The sequence below is a fragment of the Mesoplodon mirus genome (genome assembly GCF_964341445.2).
Source record: "Mesoplodon mirus genome assembly, chromosome: 3".
NCBI classification, from domain to species: Eukaryota; Metazoa; Chordata; class Mammalia; order Artiodactyla; family Ziphiidae; genus Mesoplodon; species Mesoplodon mirus.
In genome coordinates this window covers 92579199-92598997 of record NC_138978.1, presented here as the reverse complement: position 1 = coordinate 92598997, position 19799 = coordinate 92579199, and the positions used below count along the sequence as shown (strand labels likewise).

Below are 19799 nucleotides of genomic sequence, written 5' to 3'. Positions count from 1 at the left end.
GATATTTTTCAATGCCCTCCTGTCCACTGTGAGTTCAAACATCCCTAAAGCATTGGGATATAGTAAGAAAGTAGGAAAATATTTTATTTTTGCAAATTATTTATTTGGAGATGACTGGTCAAATGTTTGCTCTTATTGATGTGTACAAGATAAAAAATTTTAAAGACCACTGCCATATATGTATATCATAATCTGTTTTCTATAAAATATTAAAGTATGCAGGGTATTAATTGGCAATATGTGAGAAAAAGTTTCAGAGTCCTGTGGGTTTGTAAGATAATGGATTATGGAAAAGTTGACAGATAGGTTTAGTACTGGATATTGTATGGCCTTTCATATGCTTAGAGTGCATTGTGAATCACCAAGAGGAGCTATAACTTTGAAGTTTTCCCAAGGAGGTATGGTCAAAGAACTTCCCATCCATACCCAAATATCCCAGCAAGCACCCTTGGGCAATGTTTCATTTCATAGGACATTTAAGAGCATTAAATTTTATTGTATATGTGAAAGCACAGAAGATATTGTAGAGCACTATACAAATATAAGGTATCGTTTGGAGGGACTTTTACCAGTCTTGGCACCTGGACAGGCATTTAAGTGACTGAATTAATTGCTACTTAAAATATATTCATTGTTATTATTATAGTTAATTAATTAATTAATTTGGAATATACTTAAAGTCAGAACATGATTACAGCCCAAAGGAAAGCTGAGCACTGGATTGTTCCTTCTAACCATCTAATGATCTCTAAGGCTACTTCAGCAAGCCGGTGGTAGACTCTCAAATTAGTATTTTAGTCAGAGTGATGGAAGATTTTGATTGTAACATCTCTACCAGGAATCAGTTTATTTTTAGGTCAACCTGTAAGAATATTTTGTGGTTATATCCAGCATTTGCATCTGCCCACCACTTTGCTGTTATGATTTTGATTATACCATTTTCAGAATTAATAACTATTATGATTAAAGTAATTCATTAAGTAATTTAAATGGTGAAATTCTACAGTTCATGCTGTCTTCTGAAGGATGAGTGGACAAGAAAGTATATTATCTCAGAATACTGGGTTTGAACCAACTGACAAAGCCATTTCTAGGGGAAGAAAAAGTTTTCCTGGACCCTCGTAGGGTCCCTGGCTGGGTTCTGAAAGTGAAACTGACAAAGACAGATTAAGAGATGAAAAGCATACACATTTTGTTGAGTTTTTACATGTACACAGAATACTTCACAAGAGAATGAAGACCCAAAGAAGTGGCCAGAGCAGGAAGCTTTTAATACCTTTTAGACAAAGAAACAATAAATTTGTGAAGAATGGACAAGACAAAGCAGTTTGGACTAGGAGGTAGTAAGTGGTGAAGGAATAACTAGGAAGTTAAGGGTGAGTTTAACAAGGTTAGTTTGTACAGATTTCTTGGACCCCAATTCCCCATCTCTGGTATAAGAATGTCTCCCTCCTCCAGGTACAGGAAGGGTACTTTTCACATGAAAGTTGTATAACCTGTTTCAGGAGAAAAGGGTGAGAGGAATGAGGTCAGCGTGACCTTTCTGCTTCTGCCATTTTAAACAATTTCCTCAGCTTAAGGTGTTAAATACACCAACGTGCCATATTTGGGGGTAGCATGTCCCTGAAACCCATCAAAGCAAAGACTTTGCCATTCAATTTTCTTTTTTACAGTAATGCCTAAATAGTGGTCCTGATAATTAAAATAGAGTGCTACTATGAATAACACATTCTGAATTTCAGAATTCTCAGTTTCTTTGTTTGCTTGGTTATTTGTTCTTGTTTTATTTTATTCTAATTTGTAAAGCCTTTCTCTATGAAGCTGTATCGACCACCTTTTAAGTGTAACATGAATGATTATTCCTTATGAAACTAAAATAAAAAAAAACAACTTGAAAAAACTAGAGGACACAGACAGGAAGTTTTTCAAATGTCCTTCAGTTTACTTGTTTGCATTTCCTCAGAAGAGACTGGTACAAAGCAGTTTGGAGTTTATAATAGCTGTGAAAGCATTTATTGTTCCAAGGCTAATTTTAACCTGTGATAAAGATTGCTTTTTGTATTCAATTGAATGTGATATCCAGTAATTGTTTGTCAAGGCTAAGTGCTGTAGGACATAATACATTTTTTTTTAAATGGTGTTTTGTAATTATAATGCAAGCATCTTTACGGTCTAATATATGAAAGAATGTTATTGAGTTGGGGTGTTAGAATTATGAAAAAATAGACTTTAAACTTTATTATTTCAATTATTAAATCTCATGGCTGCTTAACTTACATTTAGGGGAGTTTGACTTTGTGTATTTGCTCAGATGAATGATTTTTTGTTAGCTGATTGGTTTCACAGATTCTTGGCAGAAATAAACTTCTTTTTTCTCCCTTATATTGCGTCTTCTTATTTTAGTCAGTATAATATTGGTGGGGAGGATTCCCTAAGATAGCCACAGCATGTGTGTGTGTGTTACCTAAAGTGGTTTTAATATGAGTTTGAGATTATCCCAAAATCATAAATTTGTGTCATGGATGGAAAATGTTCAGATAGTAACATTTCTAATCTGAAAGATTTACATGTTGAATGTTTTATAGTTTTATGGATAAATGACTTTTTGCTATCCTAATCAGTGGTGGGTGAAAGTGATGGTAGGGATCATGTCATACAACCTCATTATTTTCTTAGAGGGACACTAGAACCAGTATTCTCTAAAATATACAGGTCTCTATATCAACAGAGGTGTTAAGGTTGAGGAAGAAGACACCAATCTTAGAGTTTTAGATGGCTTACTTTAGAATACTTCTACCATCAGGTCTACATCCTATCAGTTTTTCTTTTTCCTGCTTGATATATTTTTTTGTTTTACTTTTTTTAAAACCATGAAACATAGCATGCATACCAAAAAAGTATGTGTAATTTAGATATATAGTTTAAGTAATAATAAAATGAGTTTATTATTTCTCATTTCACAAGTTAAGATGTAGAATATAAGACATTTCTGTACCTTTGACTCTATGCACCCCTCCTCAGTTGCATTCCTTTCTCTTTCCTCTAGAGGTAATAACTTAGATTTTGGGATAATCACTTTCTTACTTTTGTTTATGTTTTGCCACATATGAATCACTAAATAGTATATTTAGTTTTGCCCGTTTTAATACTTTATATAGGTATGATCACACAGTTTATATTTTTATGCTTTTCAATTATTGTTTAATCTTCTGTTTTACACATTTATTTTAGTTGAATTAGCATTAGTTCATTCATTGTCACTGCCATATACAATTTGCTCATCATTCCTTTTATTTGAAAATGTCTTTATTTTATCCTCATTCTTTTAAAAAATATTTTATTTATTTATTTATTTATTTATTTATTTATAATTTGGGCTTCTCATTGCAGTGGCTTCTCTTGTTGCAGATCACGGGCTCTAGGCACGCAGGCTTCAGTAGTTGCAGCACGCAGGCACAGTAGTTGTGGCACGTGGGCCCTAGAGTGTGTGGGCTTCAGTAGTTGTGGCACATGAGCTCAGTAGTTGTGGCACATGGGCTCTAGGGCACATGGTCTTCAGCAGTTGTGGTGCACGGTCTCAGTAATTGTGGCTCATGGGCTCTAGAACGCAGGCTCAGTAGTTGTGGTGCACGGGCTTAGTTGCTCCACGGCATGTGGGATCTTCCTGGACAGGGATTGAACCATGTCCCCTGCATTGGCAGGTGGATTCTTAACCACTGTGCCACCAGGGAAATCCCTATCCTCATTTTTGAGTTATAATTTTGAAGGTATACAGTTATTTTCAGTCAACATTTCTTCTTTATAGAAAATACATTACCCTCTTCTGACTTCCACTGGCACTGTCAGGAAGTTCACTATCAATCTGCTTTTCCTTGTAGGTAGTCTTTTTAACTGGTTCCTTCTTAAGTCTTCTCTTTGCTTTTAGTGCTTTATTTACTACAAGGTACTAATTTTATTTATTTATGAAGTAAAATTGACTTACAATATTATATTAGTTTCAGGTGTACCATGTACTGATTCAGTATTTTTATACATTATGGAATGATCATCATGATAAATCTAGTTACCATATGTCACCATACAAAGTTATATTATTGACTATATCCCCTATGCTGTACATTACATATCTGTGTCTTATCTATTTTATGACTGAAAGTTTGTACCTCTTAATCCCCTTCCCCTATTTTGCCCATCTCCCTATACCCCTTGCCTCTGGCAACGACCAGTCTGTTCTCTGTATCTGTGAGTCTGTTTCTTTTGTGTTGTTTGTTGTTTTTCAGATTTGACAAGTAAGTGAAATCATGCAGTATTTCTCTTTCTCTGTATGACATTGTCCCTAGTATAGTGCCCTCTAGGTGCATCCATCTTGTTGCAAATGGCAAATTCATTCTTTTTTATGGCTGAGTAATATTTCATTGTATATACGTGTCATGTCTTCTTTATCTATTCCTCCATCAGTGGATACTTAGGTTGCTTCCATAACTTTGCTATTGTAAATAAAGCTGCAGTGAACATTGGGGTACATATGTCTTTTTGAATTAGTGTTTTTGTTTTCTTTGGTTAAATATCCAGAAACTGCTGGGTCATATGATAGTTCTATTTTTAATTTTATGAGGAACTTATATATTTTGTGGTTGTACCAATCTATGTTACCACCAACCGTGCATGAGCGTTCCCTTTTCCTCACATCTTCAACAATGCTTGTTATTATTGTCTTTTTGATAATAGCCATTCTGACAGGTATGGGGTGATATGCCATTGTGGTTTTGATTCGCATTTCTCTGATGATTAGTGATGTTGAGCATCTTTTCATGTGTCTGTTGGCCGTCCGTACACCTTCTTTGGAAAGTGTCTATTCAGGTCCTCTGCCCATTTTTTAATCAGGTGTGTTTTTTGTAATTCAATTGTATGAGTTCTTTATGTATTTTGGATATTAATCCCTTATTGGATGGGTCATTTGCAAATATCTTCTCCCATTCAGTAGGCTGCTTTTTCTTTTCTTGATGGTTTCTTTCACTGTGCAAAACTTTTTAGTTTGATGTAGTCCCTCCCATCTGTTTATTTTTACTTTTGTTGCCCTTCCCTGAGGAGACAGATCCATAAAAATATTGCTAAGACCAGTGTCAAAGAGCTTACTGCATATGTTTTCTTCTAGAAGTTTAATGGTTTCAGATCTTATTTAAGTCTTTAATCCATTTTGAGTCTATTTTTTATATGGTATAAGATAATAAGTCTAGTGTCACTATTTTGCATGTAGTTGTCCAGTTTTCCCAACGTCATTTATTGAAGGGACTATCTTTTCCCCATTGTATATTCTTGCCTTCTTTGTTGTAGATTAATTGACCATGTAGGTATGGGTTTATTTCTGGGCTCTCTATTCTTTTCCATTGATCTAATGTGTTTTCCTTGAGTTTTTTGGTGTCCCTGGATCTGAAGACTGACATCTTTCATTAATTCTATTAAATCTCTGACAATATATATTGAAATACTTTCTCTTCTGATAGTCCCCATTATCTTCTTGTGAACTCCAGTTAGCTTTCTCCTTTAATTCTCAATCTGTGTTTCATGTCTCTTTATCTCCATCTCATTTGTCTGTGCTACCTTTCAGGTAATTTTCCCAGATATATCATCAAACTGACTACTTCTCTTCATCTATGTCTAATCTCTTATTTACCCCAAACTAATAAGGTTCTTTTTTCCCCAATTATTACTTTTTTATTTCTAGAAATTCTTTTTTTATATTTAAGATTTTTAAGGTAAGTTTTGAATTTCTTATTCTTTGATTATACATTCAATCCTCTCTTTTATTTTTCAAACATACTAAACTTTTACATTCCATATTTGAAAATCTCAGTAACTGTGGGGGATTTTTGTTTTGCTTTGTTTTGTAGATTTGATTTTATAACTTTTTCTTCCTACTGACTTTCATTTATGATGCCTTTTTTCCCCTCATTTGATTAGTAGAAATCTATTGTGAACTCACATCCCTGGGGTAAAATTTCCTCTGGAGAGATTTTGATACTGCTTCTACTAATTATCTGAAGACACTATGGCCAAGAGCCATTTTTAAACCAAATTTTCAACTTGTGGTTTTGGGGCTCACACAAGTTTGTATTCTTAGAAGAGATATTTTCTTTCTCATGCACTATTTAGGCTCAAATGGACACATACCCCATCATTACTCTATAGTTACTCTTTAGCTCAGAAAATGAGAACATAACTTTTTGTTGGTGCTACCGTTATTTGGAGGCTTCTTGTCACAAGACCACCATGCTTGTACCCTGACTATGTAGCTCCTTCAGATGTTTCTAAGCCATTAGAACTCAGGCTGTAGGCCACCTGGGACTGGCAGAAACCTTGAGGGCAAATATCACCCTACAACTGGTTTGCCTTGTGGATCTCTGCTTGGTTGTCATTTCTGACCTCTGACAAATTTCCTTATTTTGACACAGGTACAGTTGTGCATCTTTTGCTTTTGCTTTTTCATATCCTGTCAGGTATTTTTAAATGCACTATATTGTGAGGGCTTTCTCTCAATATCTTATTCATCATAATGCAAAAATGGAGAACTCCTGTCTGATTCTTTTAGATGTCCCCTTCCTTAAATAATAGCCATTTCATTTACAGTGGCTTCTCAAGTAAGACCACAGCATTTATACAAGTTTTATAAAAACTAAAGTTTTTTTCTTTAACATTTATCATTTTCAATTAAATTCCTGCCCTAATACTTGAAGATGTTTAATAATTATTAGAACTGACTCATGCTTATACCTTCACAGCTGCTGTTTTGGGCCCTAAAAGATTTCTTCAAAGCATATCACATGATCATCTTATGAGCAGGCCAGCAGAAATTTCTAAGTTAATTACAGTTTGGCAGAGTATATCCAAAACCTCTTATCTGAACAGTGAACCCAATAATTTAATCAGTCTGTCTGCTGATTAATCACGTTCTAATCCATCTGATATCAGCACTGAAAAAGCTCTTCATCTGTTTCTTGTAAGACTTATCTCTGTGAATGCACAGCTGCTGTGAGCTATTGGTATTAATAACTTGAATAAGAGACAGAACACAATGGATTCTCAAAGCCTGCAGAAAGAAGTTTGAACTCTTTAAAACAGTCATTCAAGACTCTCTAATTTGACCTAACTCTATGCAATCTTCCCATCCTAATTTCCTGTTGAGTTCCCAGCTTCAGCCCATGCACAGTTGCCTGAACTTTCACAACTTCTACTTTGTCTCTAAAGTTGGTGAATTGATGAATGAATAAATATTTATTTATCAAATACCACACGTCAGCCATGTGCTCTATTATGGCATGTAATATCCTACAACCTCTCTGTGATATAGTGAAGCCATTTTGATAGATGAAAAAGTCAAAGAGCAAATCAAATGACTTTTTAGTGTCCTGTTTGCAAAGTTATAAACTCCTTGAAAAGGGGCAAGAGGAAAGACAAAAGGCTACAAATCTGTGACCCAGAATTTTACCAGTCAGACATGAATAAAATTCAAAAATTAAATCTCCATATTTGTGCCGTGTGAGAAACCAAATCTTCTAGATGTCTAACACTGTCCGGGAGGAGGAAGACATTTGGCCCCAGGTGTGCACTAAGAGCATGTGAGTAGAATTCCTTCCTTGACATAGACATTCAGTATATTTAGTTTCTGTTCATCATTTCCTTTTTAAGCCTAATCAGGTTCTAAACTGTTTCCCTAATTATTCTACTGCACACTGTGCTGTTGTTTGTTTTTCCTCTTGCTCCCTCCACTGTCTTCCCTTCCTTACATAGGGCACCCATCGGTCAGTTCTGTCCAGCCCAAGATTGAGATTAAGTGCACCCCAGGCCATTTGTGTTGACAGTCGTCAGCACACCAGCACACTGGAAATACAGAATTCCCAATGTGTTCTAAAACATGAGAAGGTTTCAAAGGGTTCTTAGGACTTTGATCTTGAAAAGTTTGGGGCCACAGGAATAATGGATTATCAAGGTTGATTCAAGACTATGGAAAGTTTAATTTCACTAAATGATAATTTTGTCTTTTTGCAGCCATTTTCCAAGTTAATGACACTTTATGAATGCCCATATCATAATTTCTTCTTTCTAAGGTGGACCTGCATAGACTAGTCCTGGGTAGAAGACTTGTTTAATAAGACTACTTGTTCAGCTCTCAGTTACTACATCTTTGTTTACATGAGCATCTGTGTGAATCCTGAGTAATTCTACCCTGCTAGATACAGTTAATTAGACAAACGGTGACTATCAAACCCAAGTTAAGCATGTCAGAGTCTCTGCCACAGGGGTTGGTGGGCCTGAGAGATTACAAGTTTTGGGGAGAGACTATACATCTTGTAACTTGGGACCTGTCACAGGCCTGTGTTCTATTATAAGAACTGAGACAGAGGAAGCCCTCTGTAAAAAGAGAAAAGAATGAAGAGATATGCAAATAGAAGCAGAGAAAAGAGACAGAGAAACATTCCTAACATTCTGGCATTATGTAATACATTTCTTTTCCTTAAAGCTCATATGCCACATCCCACTTTTTAAATTTAAGTTGTTCAAGTTGATTCATTTTTCTTGCAACTAAAATTACTACTAATTATTATCATATACATCAAATGTTAAATCACTAATAATTTTATTATCATATCACATAAATACATCTAGATTCTAGTCTCATCTCTAATGCTTGCTAGAGCTGTGCAACAGTGGACAAGTCACTTTAATTTCTCTAAGACATGGTTGTAGCATTAACTGCATGATGACAGAGTTGTGAAGATCAAATAGATGATCTATGTGGAAGATCTGTGCTATACAAATCTAAATTATTATTGTTTCTGCATTTTCAACACCACTGTTTCTCTGATAAATTATTTTGTATTTGTAGGATAACATTGTTAATCTTATTTACTGTGTTTTCCATGTGGATAGACAGATTTAAAGTTCCTGATGACAAATGGGTAAATTTTGTCTCTAATTTAGGTTGGTTTTTTTTTGTTTGTCTGTTTTTTGTTTTTTTGTTTTTTTTTTTGCGGTACGCGGGCCTCTCACTGTTGTGGTCTCTCCCATTGCGGAGCACAGGCTCTGGACACGCAGGCTCAGCAGCCATGGCTCACGGGCCCAGCCGCTCTGCAGCATGCGGGATTCTCCCGGACCGGGGCACGAACCCGTGTCCCCTGCATCGGCAGGCGGACTCTCAACCACTGCGCCACCAGGGAAGCCCTAATTTATGTTTTTGAGTTCTATCATTGTATAAGATTCTAAGATGGAAAATTGATGTATTAAGAACAGATTCTCATCCTACCCATGTCACCTTTCCAAAACAACCAAGTGGAAATTATTCTGACCCTTATAAAGTTTATTTTATGGAGTAATCAAATATTAATATACTTAGTTCATGAAGAAAACAAAATGTTAGAGGGTTCTTTCATAACAGTGGAGTTGCACTAGAAACTGGGCCACTGTTGAATTTTATTTTACTTTTTGCTATTACCAGGGTAACAGTATGCCAGATTTATAATGATGGAATCATATTATGTAACAAGATATTTGTTGTTAGATTTATCTGTAAAGTGAGTCTACTCTTTTATGGAATAATGAATACTTAAATCCCACTTATATGGAAGATGATATATTTTAGAGGACGATCTTCCCTGCAGTGCATTACATTTTTGAAATTCTAGTTATTAAAACCAAATAATTAAAAGAGTTTTTGGATAAAAAACAACCAGTTCACAGCAGAATCTTGGAAATTAAAAAGGAACAAATATCCCTAAGACTTAAGTTACAGGTTTTCAGGTAAACCAACAAACCTTTGGCGATAGCTTATAACAGTATTCACTATGCTAGCACAAAGCTCATTAAACAGATTTCTCATTCTACCATGTGTTTCTACAGTTCAGGAATAAAGCTTCTTTGAAATTGCATATCACTAATACTTTTAGAAAGCCTTTGTTGCTCCTCATCTCCAGTTTCTCTCCCAGCATCTACCTACTCCAAAAAGTAACAAAAGTAATTGTTTTAAATTATTCTCTTACTTATTTTTAATTTCATCACAGAAATATGTTTTAGGTATCATATTCTATATTTTTTTACATCTTGCTCTTTTCACTCAACAACATTTTTAAAATTCATCTGTTGTAGTATAGTAGCTGTGGTTCACTGTGCAAATTTTATTTTTCATTTTCAGCTACCATTTTTAGACCCCAATTCTTTTCCTAGTTTCTTACCAAGTTGTCTCTGCAAAGTTTCCTTTTCCTATTCATTGAGCCCATTGTGACTATCTTACTCCAGCAGTAACCATGGAAACAGCATGTTTTTTTTTTTAGGATAAGAGAGGTCAAGTAAATGAACTTAAACAAACAAATATAATCAGCCTATTTACCATTTCAATCTCTTTACTAGTGCTGAAAAATCACTATCATCACTTCAAATGTTAAGAGGTCACTAGCACTCCATTTTATAATGGTAATTACAAAATCACATGAAACAGTGATATCACCTAATGATTTCTTATAAATAAACATCAGTTTTTTAAAAAGTCTGAATATTGCTAATGTACTGAACACTAGAACTATGGTAATTCATCTTCTTTGTTATAGAGAATAAACTCTTATCTGTTCTAACTATTCTTGAATATGTTTATTTTGTTATATTAACTCCCTTAAGCAATGCTAATATGTTAAAGCAAAATATAATCTTGTAAAATCATACTTAGATTGTAGTATTCTCAGGTCAAATGCTTTAGTAAGTTATTGCCCAATTATTGAAGCTCCAACTTTAATCAGATAACCAAGGATAATTTGTTATATCCAAGTTTTCATTCATCTTTCACTTAATTTAAAAAGTCTAAGTCTCAAGTCAGTGGAGAAGGTTTTTGACAAAGTAGTGGTAAATATGACTGAATTTGGGAAACAAAACCTAGAATAAAATTTATATTATTGATTTATCACTGGATGACCATATTGGAATTTTGGCACTTTAGTTGAATTTGGAATATGCTGAATTTTTTAATTGCTGTGATGGTAACAATTGACTCATGGATAGTTGTCAAGTTATACACAATAGGTGGCTGTAATCTGGGCCGTTATTAAGGATCTTTTTCTTTGCTTGAGTTAAGGAGAGAGAAAACTGACCTGTATAGAGAGGCACTACCTGTCATAAATCAACATAAATGAGTAAACAGTCCCTGTCATACAATAGATAAAATTTCCCTTTGATTTGCCTTGTACTTCCTATTGGATCTTGGTTAAAGAAATCATTGATAATCCTCCCACAGTATATTTACAGTTTAACATTGGATTATAGAAGAGGAAAATAAAACAATCCCAACATTAACAATAAATTCAACTCACAGTACACAAAATCTCTAGTGGAAGAATTTGAGGCTTTAAGGTATCACTGAGGGAGGACATTTGAAGAAAGAAGCATTGACCTTACTGTCCTCCAAATAAATGTTTTCATCTTATTGACCCTTTTGGCTATTGTGAGTTCTTGGCCGAATTGTTATTAGGAGGAATACTGTAAAATAGCATATGGCCTAAAATTCCTGGACTATTGAGATTTTCCTTATTCAGTATAGCTGTGATTCTTCCACTCATGTCTTTTTTATTTTATGATATTAAAAAAATATCTACACATTCTATGAAGATATGGGCACAGTCTAGGGCACAGATATAAGAAGCAACTATAGTTGGTTAAGGTGCTGATAGGAAGAAATCATCTTATCAGGACTTTAACCTAAGAAATCTCTTAACCCAAGAAGTCCCCTAGGTGGCCATGGACCAGGTTAGGAATTCTTGTCCACTTGAACTGGAAAAGCATAAGAGTTGGTTTATATTTGAATGGGGCCATTCTATTTGGATCCTGGAGATCAGATAAATCCAGCAACTTAGGGTCAACAGTCAGAAAGGTCTTAGAAGCTACAGGGTGATCAAGTTCAAATATGCTTTCTGTCATCAAAGATCTGCAGTAGGCTAGGATGGGGAGAAGTGGAGTAATGGGCAATCTACATCACTGCATGCTGGTATCGGGATCTAGCCATAGTGTGGGGTGGGGGACTATATTCAAAGAAGGGGTCCCTGAGGGATCAGGGGAAGCAAGTAAATGGTATAGTAGGAAAGGATTTAAGCAAAGAACGAGTTCCTAAAATTTGACTATAAGCCCAAACTCATTTGTTTGTTCAGCAACAGAATGAGGCCAGCAACAAATACCTTATAGTTCTTGCCTCAGGACAAGACCTATTCTAGTGCCTAGGGTTCTAGTTTAGGTTCCTTCATAAAACATTATTTGAAACAACAAGAACCTACTGTATAGCCCAGGGAAGTATATTCAGTATCTTGCAATAACCTATAATGGAAAAGAATCTGGAAAAGTATATATACATATATATGTATATGTGTGAATATATATACATATATATGTATATGTGTATATATATGTATATATATGTATATGTATATATATGTATATATCCGAATCACTTAGCTCTACACCCAAAACTAACACAACATTGTAAATCAACTGTACTTCAATTGAAAAAAAAAGAAAGAAAGAAAAATACATTATATGAGCACTTACTAAAGGCCAGGCTAGAAGCTGGACATGTAATAGTAAACAAGATATAGTTCCTTCTCTTCAAAAGTTTACACTCTACTTGAAAAGTACTGACAAGAATATAGACAATCACAATACAGAATGTAAAGAGTTCCAAATGGGGAATGGTACTCTTGGTACCATTGTTATTGTTATGATGGTGTGAGTCAGAGCAGCTTAAGACTTGGTGCTGGAGAGATCAGAAAAGATTCCTAAATAGACTGAAGTCTAAGCTAAGACCTGAAGAATGGGCAGGAGCAGGGAGTCTAATACATGAGTCAGTTTTGTTGAATAAGCAGAAAGTGCCACTTCCAATGTAGTGGTTCAGAATTAGCATCCCCAAAATGTGTCACTTTGGCATGAAGGTTACTTTGAGATAAAGGCAGTCAAGATCCTGCAGGTTCAATAGAAACTACTGCCCCTCCTTTAAGTACCTAGAAGAATTTAAATTTGAGATTTTTCCCAGAAAAGGGTTATTTACCTAAGTGTCTCCATCTATTGAACAGGGCAAATATCTAGTTACCAAACATCTACTCTTCTTCTTATTGTCCTATAATGACCCTTCTGTTCTTGGAAGCCCCAGATCCCTACCTCTTTCCTTAGCTCAGGATGGCATTTATGCTTCATTTAACCTTTCTGTCTCTGAACCTCTCATGTATGTGGGGACTCTGACCCTCTCATGTATGTAGGATTCCTGTACATATGAAGTTAAATTCCATTTCTCCTGTTTACCTCATGTCAATTTAGTTCTTAGACCAGCCTGAAAAACCTAGAAGGGTAGAGGAAAGTTTTCTTCCTCCTCAACACAGGTCAGTAAATTACAAAATGGTCATTTAAAACAGGTGCCCTTTCATTTGTGGAACTACCCATTGCCAAGGCACATGACTTGGTAAACTGAATATGGACTCTCTTCACCTCCTTGGTCCAATTCTCCTGTGCAGAGCACAGACTGTGACCTAGACTGGATTTATCTAGGTAAAGAAAACTTAGAGGAGAGGGGATGGCAGAGGAAAGGAGGAACTCAAGGCTTAAATGTATGGCTCTTGAAAATTGAAACCTAAGAGAAAATCAGCCTAATTTGAATGACACATTTCTAGAATTGTTTTCTCACCAAGACAGCATGAGAGTACCTACCTGGGTGAGCTGCACAGAAGCCACCTGCAGGTACACAGAGCACACATTTAAGCATTTGCCAAGATAGAAATTGGACCCACTAGGCTTGAGCTTCCTGGAGTGACTCCACTTGTCATTTTACCCATTAAGATCGTGTAACATGGTTTCACAATAGCAAATCAAAGTAAGGCTGATGGTATTCCTACAATTACAATAAAAGTAGAATGGCTTAATTAGTAAAACATTAACTGGCAGGATTCCTATAAGTAAAAATGTACATATTTAAGGTGGCTTATTGTAATATTTATAACATTTATTTTATAATATACTAATTCGTATGTAAAAGTGAATGTAAATTGCCAGAAATTAACATGCAATGTGAAGAAAAGTCCTTTTATCCTCTGCAACTGTAGCATTTGGCAGATTCAGGAATAAATAATCTTTTGTGGCAAGGGTATGCCTTATCAAACATATGCAGATCAGCACTAATTAATGCTAATTAAGGTTTCCTGTCTATCTAGTTGGAAAAACGTCCAAATGTTATGAAATCCAGTTAGTATGCCTATTACGCTAATTGTTTTATATGGGGTGGTTCTTAATTAAAATATGTAAATTGACCTTAATTGCTATATACTAATGGGGGTTCATGTTATCTCACTAAAAGTGACAAGATGGTGAGGAAGGGTACTTAAAGGAATAATTCTGATAGCTCCTTAACTAAATGACCTTTACTCAAAATTAATTTTAATTGGAAGCTGGCTAAAGAAACATTTTTCTGTCTTTGTTTCTTTTTAGTTTTTAGCAATGTAAGACTGTTACTCTTCTTTGTTAATACAGCTTTAGAAGCAGTATGGATTGTTAATTACACTTAACAAGCAAGTTAATTTGACTGTTTACTGTTTATAGTTATCAGGAAGTTATTGATATCCTCATTTCAGTCTTGGGAAAAATTAGTTCTCATTGAATGTGAATTTATGGTTAGAATCATATAGGTAAGTCAACCTAGTTAGTTTGTTAGAATGTGTGTTAAAGTTTGATGAGCCAATAATGCTAATATGTACTCCTTAGCTGATTTATATTGAAATTACTTTTTAGAAAAAAAAATTTTTTTTCCTTACAAACATTAACTCTTATTTGAGTTAAAATCTCATTGGAGATGCTTAGATTAAATAGACTGAAATGATTTTCTTACATTTTACTTATCGCATTTTTATTTATTATTTAATTGCAGACAAATTAAAGTGTGTATGCCCAAAACCAGTGTAAATGAATTTACATATTTTTCCACTATGCTAACCTTACAATTATAAGAAGTAATTTAAATAAAGATAACAAATATTTTATTTTACTTTTTCATTTGAAAGTATTTTATGTTCAACTGTAATTTAAAATATATTAAAAATGTGAGGCAGGACTTAGTAGAATACTGTCATATGGAAATGAACATAGAATGAAGATAACAGTTTTTCCTTTGTAGAAAGGAGACCCAATATCTTTATTCTTTCAACAGGACATAGTGACAAATGTTTCACCAAGAATCATCCGGGGGACCACCTCCGGCCCCATGTATGGCCCTGGACAAAGCTCCTTCCTGAATATTGAGCTCATCAGTGAAAAAACAGCTGCATACTGGTGTCAAAGTGTCACTGAACTAAAAGCTGACTTTCCAGACAATGTAAGTGTGATTTAGCGTCTAAAACAAAAGAATTGGCATAAGTTGGTGAATGTTTATTTAAACATCCAATTCATAGGCTTATAAATATTAATGTGTATAATATATTTTATTAAAGAATCTGCCAGTTGCTTTGTTGATGCGTAGAAAGATAAAAAAGAAAGAAGTGCTCAAGAACTCATAAAAATCTGCACAATGTGAGGCTTTATTATAAATGGGCACCATGTAGATGGAAGAAGTATCTACATAAGCAGGAGGAAGAGAAATGAAATACTCATTTTATTGAGTTGGTTTTCAGTGTATGTGGCTAGTATTTATGAAGGTGATGACCTTAGGAAGAAATTGCAGACTGTAAATCATTTTAAATATAAAGCTGAGGCAGAAGCAGAATTTCTTGTATAGTTTAGATTTTTTCAGTGGGAAATAATTCACCAAATAATTTTAACACCTTTATTCTGAATGAGTCAACTATCTTTTATAAAATGTTTTTTTTTCTTCTAAAGTACCATACACAAATATTACAGTAATATCAGGCTTATGTATGATATTTCATTTTTAGTGGATTTTTATATATTGTCTATAGTTTTTTAGTCCACAGATAGTATTTTCTCTTCAATAATTGGTTAGTGTTGTCTTTAATGTCACTCATTCATCCTCCTCCTCCTCCCCCTAGCCCCCTTCACCGTACACACACATGCACACACACACATTTCTCTCTCTCTCAATGATCTGGTGGTGAATTGAGGTTGAAGTTTGGGGTGATGCATGTTTGCATTGTAGAAAAGATTTCAAAGACAAATGAGAACACTTCAAGTATTCTAATAATAAATATTTTAAAATCTAATGAAATTTGTGGATGTTTGCCCACAAACTGATAAATCAGGAAATTTTACGAAGAAACTTTAGCTATCACACTATCACCTAGCTCATCAAGTTTCTTCTTCTGTTTTAGGAGGCTCTAATTGTTTCAAAATTCTCTCTTATCTTGAAACAAAATATAATCACAGAAGATACAATTTATCTTCCTCAATTCAGCCCTTCAGATGTGAAGGGAACTATAAAGGCCATCTGAAATCTATAGCTTCTGCTCAGGAATTTTTCACTTCCTGAGCTTGATGTTGCAATTATCTCTTTGCACATTATGTAATCAACTCTAGTAACAATTTTGTTGGACTATTTGTGTTTTAAAGAATCCACATGTTTTGGGAAGCTTTTCTCAGAATGACAAGGACAAAAAATGGTCAACCATAGAAATAATTATTAATATATTTTTAAACAGTCTACAGTGTTAAGTAATACTATGCTAGGTACTGAACATGCAATAAAATAATAATAAATGATAATAAGTGTGAGCACTTACATAGTATTCACTCTGTGCTAGGTATGGTTATAAATGCTTTATGTATTTTAACACTTATTTAATTCTTCAACAACTTTATAAGATAGGTAGTATTATTATCCCCATTTCACAGATGAGGAACTGAGGCACACAGAGTTAAGTAGCATGCCCAAGATTCACAGCTATTATATGGTGAAGCCAGAATTTGAAATTGAAATTTGATTTTAGCATCCATGCTCCTGTCTAGTAATAGTGTTCACTAGTGCACCTGCTTATATTGCAATATCATTTCAGGCCCTTAAAGGCTCAGTGTTACTTACGTTAATGCAAAATAAGAACAGTATGAAATATTCTTTCAATAGTATTTAGATGAGCCAATGTATCTGAAAAAAATCCCTTTTTCTGGAAAATAACACCTACCAATAACTTGTCTTAAGCTCACCTGATACTTTCTATGCTCTCTTGAGGAGGAATAAGATGTTATAATAATGGCCTCCAAGAAATGACAGTAAGTAGACAAGAAAGTTGAGACAAAACCCTTGCTTTGTGATCCTACAGTCAAGCAGAAAGACTTGAACACATTTAAATGTTCTTTTCAATTTCCCTGGAAATAATTTTCTTCTCCTATAACACTTTTTCCTTCTGAGAAAACAATGCAGCTTTTCTTGTTTCTAATTCTTTCACCGTTTAGATTATATTCCTTATTCTTTTTCTGTATTCTTAGAATTAATTTCTAACATTTTTATTCCCCATATCAAAGATAACATTTTAAATACAATTAAAATGGCATTCCCATTTGAACCCATAGAAATATTATGTGTGCACCTAGATATTGCCATGCTGAGAGTAGAATATTCCCCACTGTTTTGGAATTACTCTGATGCCAAACCCAATGAGCTGAATGAAAGAAGATGACCCTTCATTTTCCACGTTTAATTATCACTCTCACTGGAGTTTTCCCACATCATTCTCGAGTGCATGGCTGCCACCTTTAATGACAGGGATCAGATAATTCAACCTATTATGGCAGCTTCTAAGCAAGGGCTAACTTTTCTGAAAAAGGAATTGTGCAGTGGGGCATATAGTTCAGCTAACATCAGCAGCCAGTATCTTTCTTTCCAGAGAAAGTAGGCACCAGTTGACCATGAACTAGAGGAGACAGCTGGAAGAACATGTTGAATATAAAGACATTAAGACCCCCTGAAATATATTGTTAAGGGCTTGTTTCTTAACTGTCACAGAATTATACCAAAGCCTACACTTATACCAGATTTCTGCTTGGCTTTCAAGGTTTCCTTTTATTTACCTGTGAATTAAACTTGGCACACTGATCATTGTAGTGACAATTTATTACTAAGAGTGTTTTTCTTTTCTTTCCTAAGCTGAGATTTTATAATGCTTATTATGAAATGTATTGTGTAATTAGGGCTTACAGAAATCAATTTTAAGTGAATCCTTTAATTCTCACTGCAAAAACCTTAGACATCATATACTTTAGGCTTGCAAAAAATGTTTACCAAGAAATACATGCTGCATTGTGTCTGAATGCACTGAATTAGCAAGCAAAGACTGGCATTTTCTATCATTTGTGGCAGCTAAAGTGAGAGTTAGGCAAAAGATAGGGATTCATCAGTGAATCAGCTGGTGAAGATAGAAAAGGGAATGATGGCTTTGTTAGAGAAATTAATAAGGGAAGAACAACTGGTATGTAAATATACTTCTTTTATAAGACACCTCATTTCTACTGAAACCCATTCTCAGTTTATTACTGAGAGATCGGCATTGCACATGTTATGTTCAAAATGACTCCAAAGAAGTTGCTCTCCATCAGCATTCTGAAGATGCTTTCCTGACCAGTAGCCTCTAAATACAGAGTTCTTAACCTTGTGTGTGTGCCATGGCCTCCATAAACACCCTGGTGAAGCCTAAAAGCCTCTTTTAGAATACTGTTTTTCAATGCATAAAACAATATTCATAAGGTAATAAAGGATTCACATTATATTAAAATAAAATTCTTGAAATATTTTTAAAAATATGATGTAGTAAAATATGTTACTCTTTAATAAGGCACTAAAAATACAGTCTAATGGCAGATCTAATACCTACTGCTGTCTTGATATAATGGTGACTCCAACTGATACCCTGAGATAGCTGCAGCAACTCTACATCTCTATGTGATTTTCTCTGGTTTCTGTTGGTGCAAAGCACACTGGTTTGTTGCTCCATGATGGAGGAAGTGCTAAATTTCAGTGAGAGACTAGTGAAAATAAAGACCTAATTTTTTTTTCCATCCAGGTTCATGAATTTTCTGTTTTCTATCAAGGGTTCTAAGGACCTCAGATTAAGAACCTGTGTCCAGCATTTCTCAATTCTGGTTGCATATTAGAATCTCCTAGAGAGCTTCAAAAATGATATTTATGGTTAGGCCCTATACTAGTTGAATCATTTTAGAATTCTGGCATGGATACAGTGAATATAGATCTGTGTGTGTGTATGTAAGTATGTGTATAGATATGTATATGTGTATGTGTGTGTGTTTATATTTTTTATAAAGTTCCTCAGTTGATTCTACTACATATACCATCAATGTCACTCATAAACTTTGACATATATCATTAAATATTTATAAAACTCCTATACCAGAACTATTTACTGGGAGCTGTTTATATGTGCTAAGGGTTTTATGTATCTGTGAAACAGAGATTTTCCCCATTTTACAGCTGAGGGAAGTGACATTTAGAGACACTGCATTAACTGTCCAGATGACACAGTTAGTAAGTAAATGCTTTGGGACTGGAAATCTTTCCATTACACCATGAAGAGGTATTCTATTTGACAATAAAGAACCTGAGAAATTAACAACATACATGTTACAATCCTCCCTTGTCAACCCACTCAGATGGGCCAATTAGATTGAGCTTTCTCAACTGCAGACTGTCAAAAGAAAAAAAAAACAAAACTTTTCATTTGACAAAGAAAGTTCTGTCATCAGTCAATCATTATCTTGTCATTAGTTCCAGTGAAGAACACTTTATAGCTCAGCTCTTTTTGCTTTCCAGGGATGTAGGTGTCTATAGAAAACAA

The 19799-nt window shown here is 34.6% G+C and overlaps 1 protein-coding gene across 2 annotated transcripts in view; it reads left to right on the top strand.

Annotated features, from left to right (window-relative positions):
• Positions 1-19799, top strand: part of DPYD (dihydropyrimidine dehydrogenase) — an 817544-nt gene that overhangs the window by 459587 nt on the left and 338158 nt on the right. For both annotated transcript variants that reach the window (XM_082616443.1, XM_082616442.1), the window contains one exon: positions 15215-15379. In XM_082616443.1, the coding sequence (XP_082472569.1) occupies positions 15215-15379 (165 nt within the window). The remainder of the gene's footprint in view (positions 1-15214; positions 15380-19799) is intronic.